The sequence below is a fragment of the Metopolophium dirhodum genome, chromosome 6 (genome assembly GCF_019925205.1).
Source record: "Metopolophium dirhodum isolate CAU chromosome 6, ASM1992520v1, whole genome shotgun sequence".
Classification (NCBI taxonomy): Eukaryota; Metazoa; Arthropoda; class Insecta; order Hemiptera; family Aphididae; genus Metopolophium; species Metopolophium dirhodum.
Window position 1 is genome coordinate 21981572 of NC_083565.1, and position 12821 is coordinate 21994392.

General features: G+C 27.0%; 1 protein-coding gene across 3 annotated transcripts; it reads left to right on the top strand.

Annotated features, from left to right (window-relative positions):
• Nucleotides 1-1032: 1032 nt before the first annotated feature.
• LOC132946423 (uncharacterized) lies at nucleotides 1033-9279 on the top strand. 3 transcript variants are annotated; one of them, XM_061016419.1, is made up of 10 exons: nucleotides 1033-1507; nucleotides 2776-3015; nucleotides 3098-3242; nucleotides 3389-4281; nucleotides 4669-4764; nucleotides 4830-4915; nucleotides 5270-5331; nucleotides 6059-6097; nucleotides 6749-6927; nucleotides 8771-9279. In XM_061016419.1, the coding sequence occupies exons 1-10, from the start codon at nucleotides 1496-1498 to the stop codon at nucleotides 8774-8776; spliced, it is 1758 nt and encodes a 585-aa protein (XP_060872402.1). In that variant the 5' UTR covers nucleotides 1033-1495; the 3' UTR covers nucleotides 8777-9279. The 3 variants fall into 3 exon arrangements, with proteins under 3 accessions (XP_060872402.1, XP_060872403.1, XP_060872401.1); XM_061016420.1 differs by having other exon boundaries at nucleotides 4672-4764; XM_061016418.1 differs by lacking the exon at nucleotides 8771-9279 and having other exon boundaries at nucleotides 6749-7196.
• The last annotated feature ends 3542 nt before the right edge of the window (nucleotides 9280-12821 follow it).

The following is a 12821-nucleotide window of genomic DNA, read 5'->3' on the forward strand; positions in this document are numbered from 1 at the left end:
GCAACCAGGTAAACGGGATTACTGCAATACGCCAATACTGCGTGCATAGGCGTGTGCAGACTTCAATTTCTGGTCGAGCCTGGGCAATTATAGTGCCTTAATAGCGCTCCTAATTTTTTTTAACTCATCAACATCATGTATGTTGATGTATAAACCTATTAATGTCTATATAGTACTATATTGTTATTACTTATTGTTATTTGTATAAAGGTATAATATTTTTGATAAATGAATACAATTTACGTATTGGCACACACAATTATTTTTGATTTTATTATACTTTCACGACAAATACAATTTCCATAATCTCCATGAACATATCATTATTTATAAATATATAGGTACGCATATTTTACCATGTCCCTAAAAAGTTTCAGATCGAGCCTGGGCTTGACCGGCTCGCCCCGTGCGCACGCCTATGACTGCGTGTCTGCATTACTATTTACTGCATTAAATTTGTGTCCACTGTACTTTGGTAGGTACTTTACTTCGTAGTTCGTAAATCGTAGACAGTCGCTACTCGTCCGCGGTAACCTACTCCTGTTAGTGGTTAGTATAGGTTGACCTACTTGTCTAGTTGTCCATTGTCATCGGTCTGCAGTTGTACTCAATGGGTACCATATATTATTATTATTATAGTGTAGGTCACGCGATTATAAAGATTATATTATTAATTGTGGTGTGGCCGGTGTAGGTACATAAACAAAATATTATAATAATATGTACAATACAGACAATTATTATAGTACAATGCAGTATGTGATTCAGTAATCAGTGCTCGCGATTTGGTCCGTTATTATGGCTTTATTGTGTTATGCCGACACGTTTATTTGTATTTTTTACATAAATAAACGAGTCCTAACTACCATGCCGTAAACTACAGTTAATATAGTTATCTTTATCTACTATTCTACAACTGCAGCTATCTACTTATCTTAAAACTTTAAACTTATAATAAAAATAGCTATCTATAATTAATATTATAATAATTAATAACCACTCTTAGCACAAGTTAGCATACCTATAGTCACAAGTTACAACGCGTGGCAATGTATTTTTTTGATATCTTCCACTGCGACATTCTGACAAAATATTTTGTCATTATTTAGTCAATTGCGGCGGGAGCGTGGGCATTGCATCGTGCGCGTTGCTCACGTCTTGCTTGACGTCCACTCGCTCGCTGCTCACTGCTCAGTCGTGCCTCGCTGTCCGTTACTCGCCCGTCATGCCGAACAGACTACAGTTCAGTCCAGAAATCAGTAACGATCGCGGATCAATAATAACGTATTGTTAATTAATCACCGATAATGATTAGCGGAACGCCCAATAAACGGACAACAAATCTCGGTCGAGTGCTAACATTCGATTTCGTTTTGTGTTCGTTCAAATAGACGGTTAACTCAAAAGATCGTTTCCGGTTTAAATCAGCATACCCCACCTGGGAATCGACCGTGTTGCTTTAATTCATAACAATTTGTCTCGACGACCAAGAAATATGGATTACAACGTGAGTAAAAAAACAAAATATCATGTCAGTTGCCTACTTAAAATAATTATTGCGTGCCCTACCGTAGGGTACTAGCGTTTAAACTTGCACGTTGCATTTAGGTAGGTAGATGTTTTTTTTTTTAGTTTTTTTTTATTTTTTTATTTCATCGATCTCATGAGCTCCACGTCAACCCGACTTTTTTCTAGTGTATGTTTCGAATACTTAGATAGGTACCTACCTATTCTTTTTCGATTCAATAGCATATTTCCCGATTTAACGGTTCATATTTTATTGTTAGCGCATGTTTGATAGTTTTAGTGCTTATTTTCATTAATGACACAATATTTGCGATTAGGTTATGATTGAATGCTTTACAAATCAAAAGTGTAGATAATGATTTTATAAGTGGCTGTATGCAGATATGTTTTATAAACATACCCTAAACGCGCGCAGTGTTTTAACCTCGGTTTTACTTTGACATTTTAACTAACCCATTTTCTCATAATGGGTGCATTTAGTTACAATGTATTGTCTTTATATTTTATGAGTATTACATTTTATAATACAACTGCATACCTACTCATTATGATAGGTATTATATTAATCTTAGGTACCTATACTTCACCTGTTTAACACAAGCTATGTACCTAATATTCATACATATACCTACATACCTACTCTAGATATACCCTTATCCTGATTTACTAATTCATAATCGGTCCAATGCAATTTTAAATTATTGACCCTGCATGGTCTATCTGTATCAACTTTAAAACTAGGCGGTATTATGTAATGTATGCACTACATAGATACTTTAAAAATGATTAACTTTGCAATCTATAGGGTTAGTAGGTACTAGGTAGTAATAGACAATGGTTAGCAGCCTTTGTCTGTCTTGACCATAATTTCCGGAATGATTTAAGGGGATTTATATGTACACCTTGCCTTTGTCTGTCTTGACCATAATTTCCGGAATGATTTAAGGGGATTTATATGTACACCTTGCTATACCTGTGTACACGACTATGATTAAATATTTTTTACTTATGATGTTTTATTTGTATTTTTTCATGATCTTGATCAAATTGTTTTAAATAGGTACCTAATTAAACAAAAAAAAAACCCAAGTTCATACCTAGTTCAATTTAATATTTATTAATAAAAATAAAAATATAATTTGTTATTGATTTTAGTAATTTTATTAGATATTAAATATCATCATTTTATTTTATAAAATTAACTTTAAAATAACTTTTAACTAATTATAATACTTGTGTATTGTCTAGAGTATTGATGAAGATGATGTTGACAATTTAAGGCTAGCAGCTCTTATGACGTTAAAAAAAAAATCATATTTACCAATAAATACAGCCAATACAGGAACTAGTATATCAGAAAAATGTCTTCCTCATAATAGATTGGCATATAGTAGTTCCTGGGCTAGTTCCTACAATACTCCTGCAAGAAATAATGGAGGATGGTTTCCTTCATCAAATAATTCGTCCAGTAAACGTTCATCGCGCAATGTAAGTTTTTTTAATTTTAAAATATATTGTAACTGCATATAGGTGGTACTTTTAGTTAATACCTAATTACTTTTATTTACAGGTACATTTTAAAAAATCAGTTTATTCCAATAGTAATTTGATTTCAATTGTACCATCTGATATTGAATGTGATTTAACTAATTCTACTCTTGCGCTTAATTCTGAGGTTGATAAGTCATCAAATATTCTTAGTTCAAGTAATGAAGGTAATTAAATCAAGTAATAGTTTTTGAGTAATCAATAGTTGTATTTAAAATACATATTAAGATAAAACTCAAGTTTATATATCAATAATAAAAAAATATTAACTATTATTATAATATACCTATATATGTTAAATTTTTTCCCACAGTTTCCACTAAATTCAGCAGATTAGAACATGAATCTGATTCTGAAGAAAGTGATGATAGTGAACCAGAAATAAATGAAAGAGAAGAATCAGATGATTGCGATATTTTATCATTGGGTGAAAAAGATAAAGATTTAGATGATCTCGATACATTAATGGATATTATAGAGGCTGAAATTGCTGATGGAGTGAGTGAATCATCTATCAATGAAAGTTCAAGTTTAAAAACAAACAACGATTATGTGATAAAAAATGCTACTGAATTGAATACTAACAGAAATGAACAAATTGCATTAAATCAACCCAAGATAATTGAAGACTCTGAATCACAGTTAAATCCTTCTAAAGAAGAACTTGAATCTATAATTACTTTAGAAACCAATACAAACTCTCCATCTCAAAGTAGTTTATTGAAATCATCTGTTGTTTTGAAATCTCCAATGCCATCTAATATAAAAAGATCAATCTCTCCTTATACTAAATATTTAAATAGATGTTCTACTACAGTTGGTCATTCAAGGCCTCAACACACATCTTTATCTCCTAGAAATTTATCACCAATAAAAGAAAAAAATCTTTCCCCAGTACGATATTCTCCTCCAAAATCTCAGAATCCTTCATCATCTCCAAAAAAAACACAAGTCATATCGCCTGATAATAGAAGACAATCTCAATTTATTAGAAAAAGTATACCCCTACTCAAGAGAAAATCAAGATCACCAGATAATAGCTATGCCATTAAAAAATCAAATAGCCCAATAAAGAAACTAAAGAGATCAAGACAAATATCTCCTATTATTCGATGTGCTGATAATAATTATCACTTACAGAAAACAGTTAAACTTGAACATGTTGATATACAAGTGGAAATGAGACCATTTGATCCTCCTTTAGAAGTAAGAAAAAGAACATTTTAACCTAAAAAGTTATAACAATTTAATAAATAAGGGGAAAAAATATTATGAAGAAAACCAATTTAAGTAGCATTTTTTTCAGATCAAAGAAGTAGACAATGCAAATATTGATTAGAAATGAAACCAAAAGCTACCTTTGAAATATATTTAAAAATTTACATTAAACTCTTTTTCGTTGTCTATTTCTTTAACTTCAGTTAAAATCTCTACTTAGACTAAACCAATCTTCTTCAAAATAATTGTTTTTCTGTTTGTTTAAATTGAATATAAATAGAAATTGAATACTCCCAAAGATTTGTATTCTTTTTCTTCGTTGGAACATCAGAAACCACTGGTTTTTAATCATTTTTTTATTTGTTTCTCAAACAGCAGGTGCTCGATGTTAAAAATTTATCCATACAACATAATGATTCTGTTGATCTGAGAACAGAACTAAAACGACGAAGAGCTCTTCGACTAAATATGGTAAAAAATACAAATTAATAATATTTAATTAACCAGTTTCATAAATTATTTCATTATCTATTTAGAATGAATTGGATTTAAAGAAAAAATCAGAATCATTTTATCCTACTCGGTTATTACAGTCTGCAATTAGAGATGCCGTTGATTCAAGGTAGTATTAAATGTATATTATATATTATATCAGTTGTACAGTGAGATTCTTAAAAATATATTTTTAAATTAAATTTATTATAATTTCTAATGACAATACATTTAAATAGATCGGCACTTCAGAGATTTTAATGTACTCAATAGTCAATATTGGATTAACAGATTAAAACATTTAAAAGTATTTGTGTTTTATGGAAAGATAAATCAATCTTTCCATAAGCACTCATAAAAAAATTAATATTATGACATATATTAAAGAAGTTAGTTACCTACTTGTTTTATAAAATGTTTCAGTTTATAAAATGAGTATAAAATATAATAACTGTAAATCATAAATAATAATATTTTTTTGCAGTGATAATGGAGTGAAAACAAAGAAATATTCTAACAAACCAAGAATAAGAGTACAAACTGAAGGTATGTAATTATTTTATAATTTTATTAATTTGAACAATAAATGTTTAATTGCTCTTCATATAATTTTTTTAATTTATTGTGTGTACTAACTTCTAGTATAGTATTATGATTTAGCTTTCCTTTTGTGTTTGGGGGGGGGGGGGGGGGGAGAGACATGGCTTTGTAATTTTTAAAATAGATTAGGGGTCTCATTGAAATAAAAAAAATAGAAAAGTTTCAAAAATTTTATTATTTCATAACATTTAAAATTGTATGTTTCATAAATAAATATATCCGTGATATACTTAATAAATAATAAGTAATAAGTAATTAACTGCTAGTCAAGCATTTGATCAGCAAATATAGTAGGATAAAATCAAGAAGTCCTGTAAAACTTTAAGAAAACCATAGAGCTTTGTTTATTTCATGCATGCCATAGCCTTAATTTGCTTCTTAGAAATATAATATCATCTAAACCAGTTACTATGACTATTTTCTGTTTCTACCAAAAAATTTAAATTTCTTCTCAAGTTCGTTTTTATTGAATTAATTATTATAAACAGAAAAAAGTTAGTATTTATAAGATGCTTTTAAACAAAAATATATTTTAGACTTCACAATTATTTTTACGCTGAACATCGCAAATCCTTTGAACATCCCAGATTATATTTATATTTGTTTAGTGGATATAAGATAATATTACAATTATTAAGTTGTATATTATATTCAATTCTATTTACTATTTCAGGTAATTCAAATGGCCGAAGAGTCATCTTACTTTCAGAAAGTAAGTTTATGTTTTTTTCTTTTTTCTTAATATTAATTAAAGATTGTCTATTTTTTAATAAACCAGGCCCAAGTTAATGCTTTTACATATAAATATTGTATCATATTTTATGGTAGGACCCAGGGTTGACGTAGAAAAACATTTCAAGATACCGTAATTATTAAATTATCTTATTCTGATGTTTTTGGCTTATTTGGTATAGTTAAGCATAATATGTATAAATACTAAATAGTATACATATAAGTACATACTACATAATCTACATATTTTTTGTTACAAAACTTCAACATACAGGTATTAAAATTTAAAATTATAATACAAAAATATAAAAGAAGCATAATTCAATAAATTTATTAACAGTCTTACGCAATTATACGCCATAAAATGTCAGTTATATATAGAAAATCTATTAGTTAACTTCCGAAAAATCCTTCCTATAGATCATTTTAAACTGCTATCACTGAATAACTGTTTCATTCAATACTTTTTTTAAGCGGTAACAGCATGGGGCGAACTGTTTACTATCACTCCCATCATTCAGTACTTAGATAAATTGTTCTACTTTCAATAATTAATTTCTGTTGGATATTCATTTGTATAAATTAAGAGTGTATGATATAATTAAAAAAATTAAATATTGTTTTTGTTTAGATCAATATAGTTATTATAATGATGAAGTAGACTCTTATTCAAGTGCAAAGAGACTAAAAGGCAATTGCAAGAAAGTTCCACTTCATTTACGGGTAACAGGTGTTTCTAATAATAACATGAAACAAAAAGGATTAAAGAAGATCATTAGGCAAAACATTAATATTACAGATATAGATCAGGTATTTGATGTCCTAATCATATACAACTTTTTTTTTACTTTTGTCAATTTGTTATATTACTACCATTTCAACCCTATTTTACAACATCTTTGTGTTTAAATGTATTATAATTTAGGTTTTTAATTATAATCAATTCAATTCAAACTGTTGAATATAATTTTTCATAACTTATTTGATTGGCAACATATTTTTACTAATGAGATTTTTCAAAAATAATTTCAAGTACCAATACTAAAACATTTTTAATTTGGTAATTATTATAAGAATAACTGGCACATAGTAGTCATTCAATTTTAGTACTACTGTGCCTATTGTATTATTTTTGTAATAAAAGAAAAACATTTTCTTTTATAAATATAATACAATTATTTATACAAAAAATCACTACCTAAAAAAGAAAAAAAAAACACTTAAACCAAATAACTGTAAGTAATTATATTTACTTTTTTGGCTATATGCTATGCAATACCTTCTTATAAATTATAACATCAATCACATGTTAATTACATATATATTTTTATAATTATTTACATTGAAACATTTACAATTATAATGATAAAATAAAAGCAAACTATAATCTTATGGTATTTTGTAGCTTTATACAATTTGGTTTATATATTTTAATATATACTAAAAATATTGAGGGAAAAAAATTATTTTATGAATTTAATATTTCTAATTGATATTTGTTTTTTTTTTTTTTTTTTTGTTAATTAATTCCTATATTAATATAATTGATTTGAATGCAATATGAAAATTCATTACTATTGTTTGATTTACTGTCTTCAATAAGTGTTAAATGAGTATAAAATATTTAAAACTAATTCTAATATTTAAAGTTATTTATCATAAATAATTTGTATATAATATGTTATTATTTAAATGTACCTACTATACTTACTAGTAATCATTTATAGCCTTAACTATTGTGACTATTTATGTAACTTATATATTTATGTTTTTATTCTATTATATTTGTTTATTTGTTTGCCTCGTTTATTATGACATAACATTTATTCAGTTATAGATAAGTTTTTAATTTAGTTTTATATTATAATATAAATTATTTCTTTGTAACATTATATGTGTCAAATAGTTGAAAAGTAGTATGTTCATAAAAAAAAAACATGGTTGGACAGACACTGTTTTGCAACTACATCATATGTTTACATCTGTAACTCAAGAGAATGCTACCCATCCGTCTCCAACTTACAAATGTAAAACAAATCAATTTTTTGTTTACTAGTTTTAATAGTATGCTGTTAGTTTTGATATTAGAGCAAAATACTATCAAACTGTTAGGTAAGAACATTATTTATGCTTAAGCATTGAAAATTTTTCCAATATTTTAATCTTCAAATAAGATATTATAGGTATGTGAAATATCACAAATTAAAAATGCTCATATCTCGCTTGAATATTAAAATATCAAATAAAAGCCGATGCTTAAACGCATATTATAATGTTCTTATTTATAATACTAGTAGGTCTCTCTAGCATAAAAACTAACAGCACGTTATTGAAACAAGTGAACGATTTGCCATGTCGAACCTGTGTAGGCAGAGAAAACAGATTTCTCTTACGATTTTTATAGTACAATAAGGATTATTTAACAATGGACATAGTACCTTTTGCAACTGTTTACCCATATATTATTATAATATATAGGGCTTACAAATACAAATCATATGTTTTTCTTATTGTAAGACAGACAATGAAATTTGTTATTTTTATTTTATTTACAATTGTAATACCGATTTGAAATTTGTAACGCCAATTTTATATGCGAACAGAATATTGTACATTTTTAACCAAAATATGAATTTTTATATGTTGGTCACAGATGTAAATATTCACTACCATATTCTTCAGCAAAACAGAAGTAGCAGCATTTTATGGCCATAAAGTATATTATATTATTTTGAAATTGTCTACTTCGATGACTGATCAACTATGTCTACTTAAAATGTTTTGATGCTGTGGATCTTATGTATTTTATGTCATCAAGTTCTAACTTATAAACATCCTTAATATATTTGTTAATAAATCAGTAATCTCACTTTATTGTTTTTCAAATTTCAAAAGGTCACTAATTAATATTGTATTCTCATTTTAATTTCCTGTTGATTAACTTAAAAGATAATTTGATTTAAAAAAAAAAATTATCTCTTAATTACATATTATATTTAACATACATACATCACATAATTAGATACAAACTGTTTTCTGATTTGTATAAAACATTTTGTTAAGGCTACTGTTCATGTATCAATTAGATTAATTTTATTTTATTAACTAAATTTGTAAGTTGTTATACGTTAAGTAACTTTTTTAATTGTTATTTTTTTTTTTTTTTTTTTGCAGAACAATAACAACTTGTAAATATTTATTTTGTATTCCAAAAAAAAAAAAAAAATGTTGTTCATGTTAAACAATATAATTTAAATTTGTTACAAACGTCTGATTATTTTTCATTCAGTTGTAACGTAAAGACAATAACTATAATATGCCAGTTAAATTATGATTCTTGTTACCTATATTTTGTATTTCTTTTCATTTAAATTGCTAGTACCTAGTACTATACATCCGTTCAATTGTATAGGCTCGGATCAATAATAGAACGGAAGATGCTATCCAATATAAACGACATTTTCAAGTAAAAATGTAAGCGCATTGGTGCCCACAGCAGATCCATCTGAGGGAGGGGGATTTTCCAATTTTCCCCTCACATTTAGATGTCGTTTTTTTTTTGATCCCTCACCCTCTTTCAGAAATCATGTCCATGCCACTGGACCTAACCTGATATAGACAAAAAATTGAATTTAATCATTGGTTTTGGGGCTCCTGTCTAATATCTCAAACCCCCGCCCCCGGCCTTTAAACTGCTTTAACTCTTGCTAGATGTTACTGGGTTATCAAAATTCAATTGTTTCCTTCTTGCAACTATTTTCATAGATTATATGAAATTTCATATAATCTGTGCTGTTTAGTATTTATTCCATGCCACACATGTATAACAGACATAAACATATCAACAAGCGTGTGTGTTTAACATATAATAAAGATTATAATTTATACTATATTTTTATATATGCAAAATATAACAATAGAATTTGGCTTATTTACATGGTAGGTAACAAAAGGTAGTAGCAGTACCTATTTCAATAATTATAACAAAAAACAAATAAATTGTGATGGTGTTTAACCATAGACCTTATACTCAAACCTAAAGTCAGTCTTGGGTAGTATTCCGATGTCCGAATACAGTATTCAGAATACTTTTAATTTTAAAATACTTTTTCCAAAAATATTCTGAAAAACTTAAGGTGGTACATATAAATACATTTAAATGAATTGTGGTGTTAATACCAAAAAACATAAATAAGGGAATTCATGGACAATTTGTAAGGGGGATATATAAGTATATAACCTCTAACTTAACCCCCAGGCATGTCACCGCTGACTCATTATTGTAGTAATATATGTTATGTTAAGTCTAGTTTATTTTGGACCTCTAAAGTGATTCTAGAATCATATAACTCTGAAAAATTGATATTATAGTCATATTTATACGAGTACCTACACCTTCATATGCTATAGAAATAAGTGTATAAGTTTATAAACTTATAAATACATATTACTTTTGGTTTTTAATAATGTAAGCTTCAGCATGTAGACCACTATAATAGGCTTATAGCTGAACATTTTATTACTTTACCAAGTACCTACTTAAATTAATTGAATAAATAATTGGTTCTTCAAACATTTTGGATCTCAAGGTAAATTCAAATTATCCATTCAAATACCTATATATTATTTTGCTCATTAAATTAATGTTTTTCAAACGAAACAAAAGATGACAAACGTATTTATTTTAAAACAGTTACCTATGTGAGTATGTATAATGGTATAAAAAATATTGTTATCATTTATTATGCTTAATTTTATAATAAATAACAAAGGAGGTTTAAGAAAAAAAAATAATAACAAAATATAGTCTAAAATTAAAAATATAATATAATAGAAAAAAATATTTTAATTTTAATAAATTAAAATAGAATTATTTGCAAAGTGCTTTTTAATAAAGGACAGTCCGTGATTTCCATGAAATGCAAAAGCAATATCATTTGTTTGTAAATTTTCTTCATCACAAAATTGTTTTAACAATTTTGTCGCTACTCCATTATTCCTATACTTAACCATCACCCATAATTTTGATATTCCAAATTTTACTGGAATTAAGTTTTTTGAAAGCTGATTATTTTGATAAATACATGCATTTGTTAACGGTTCTATTTCTAAATAACCAATAATTTTGAATTTAGGATCTACTGCTAAAAATATTGTATGGTTTAAATTATTAATACTTTTTTTAGAAAAATCAATTTCCAAATGTATAAAATCTTGTATATTCTTCAACGTAAGTCTAAGGTTTGAATCGTCACAATTTTCTGTAACCTTTATTCTGTTGAAAAGAAATCCATTGACATTAATTTTACTTGCTACGTTTACAGGAAGTTGGCTCTTGAACTGGAGTTTATGTAAATTTTTATGTAAAGATGTATGCAATGAATCATTCCAGGAAGAAGGAACTTGAGACGGAAATATTCCACAACGACAAGGTTTTTCAATTTTTTTTGGTTTCAGATTTGAAATATCAAAAGCAGTAGTATTTTGATTATTGTTATTAAACTTTTTACTCTTAATTTCTGGAGAAATTATTTTTATTAATTTATCTGAATTAGCTTTTAACACTGATTTAAGTTTATACTGATGAATAACTTTTTTATTACCAGTGCCTGTACAAATAAACATATCATTGTATTTTGATTTAATACATGATTTTTTTGGAGTTTTTAAAGGAGTTTTAAAAGAAGTTTTCAAATAAGGTGAAAAGTAATGTTCAGTTGATTTTGGATTTTTTCTTAACCAGTAACGACTTTGATTTTTTCCCACCGGATTATCGTTATAGTTAACATTTTCAAATTCACTAGTAAGATTATCGTTTATAGGTGCCAATTTATCAAGAAGGGGTTCATTATAAGACAAAAAACTTAAATGTTGTGCCACGGTTTTTGAAATTTCATTTGTTGGCAAATCATTTATACATGTTAAACTACAGTTTTCTAAAAACTGTTTCTGAGATGATTCATTAATATCCATGCAATCACTAATAGGGTGTAGTAAAGAATTTGATTTATTTAATTCTCTCATACAACTAAATGAATCAAGTTCTGCAGTTTTAGTTGATGAAATTACAGCATCAGTATTATCGGTTGCATGTTTAAAAGATTTTAAATCGTCGAGAGAGTTAAATTCCAAAAAATCATTTTGTACATACTGGTTGGCAGATTTATCTTCTGGATCATTCGATATATTTTCACATAATTTAACTTGTTCCAGTTTTTTTTTTATGCAATCCAACTTATTGTTTAATACATTTAAATTATTCAAATCAACGCCTACAAACGGTATAGTTGAATAATCTTTTTTATTTGATGAAGAGTCAATACAATTGTACACATTGGCTTTCATAATATTATGAATATTTTTAATAATATCATTAACATGTTTATTCGATCTTTTAGTTATTTGTTCATTGTGTTTATACATGCATTTATTCATTATTTGTAATATCTCATGCTTCATACTATTCATGTATGGTACAATATTTCCAGAAAACATTTTTAAGCTCAATTCCATTTGAAAAATGTCTGATGAATCAGAGTTATTCGGATAGTTTTCATCAAATGTTGTATTTTTATAGAGGGTTTGATTTTCTTCAATTTTGTTTTCCGTTGAACTTTTTTCATTTTTCAATGAATACACTAGATCTATCTTATTTGATTTGTTTGAATTTGAATTTTCTGTTTTGTCAAATAACAGATTTAATT

Excerpts from the sequence above, each read along its gene's own strand:
- LOC132946423 (XM_061016418.1), top strand. Across the intron at positions 4,282-4,668 it reads CATTTGATCCTCCTTTAGAA|CAGGTGCTCGATGTTAAAAA; the intron begins GTAAGAAAAAGA and ends TTTCTCAAACAG. Across the intron at positions 4,765-4,829 it reads GAGCTCTTCGACTAAATATG|AATGAATTGGATTTAAAGAA; the intron begins GTAAAAAATACA and ends TTATCTATTTAG.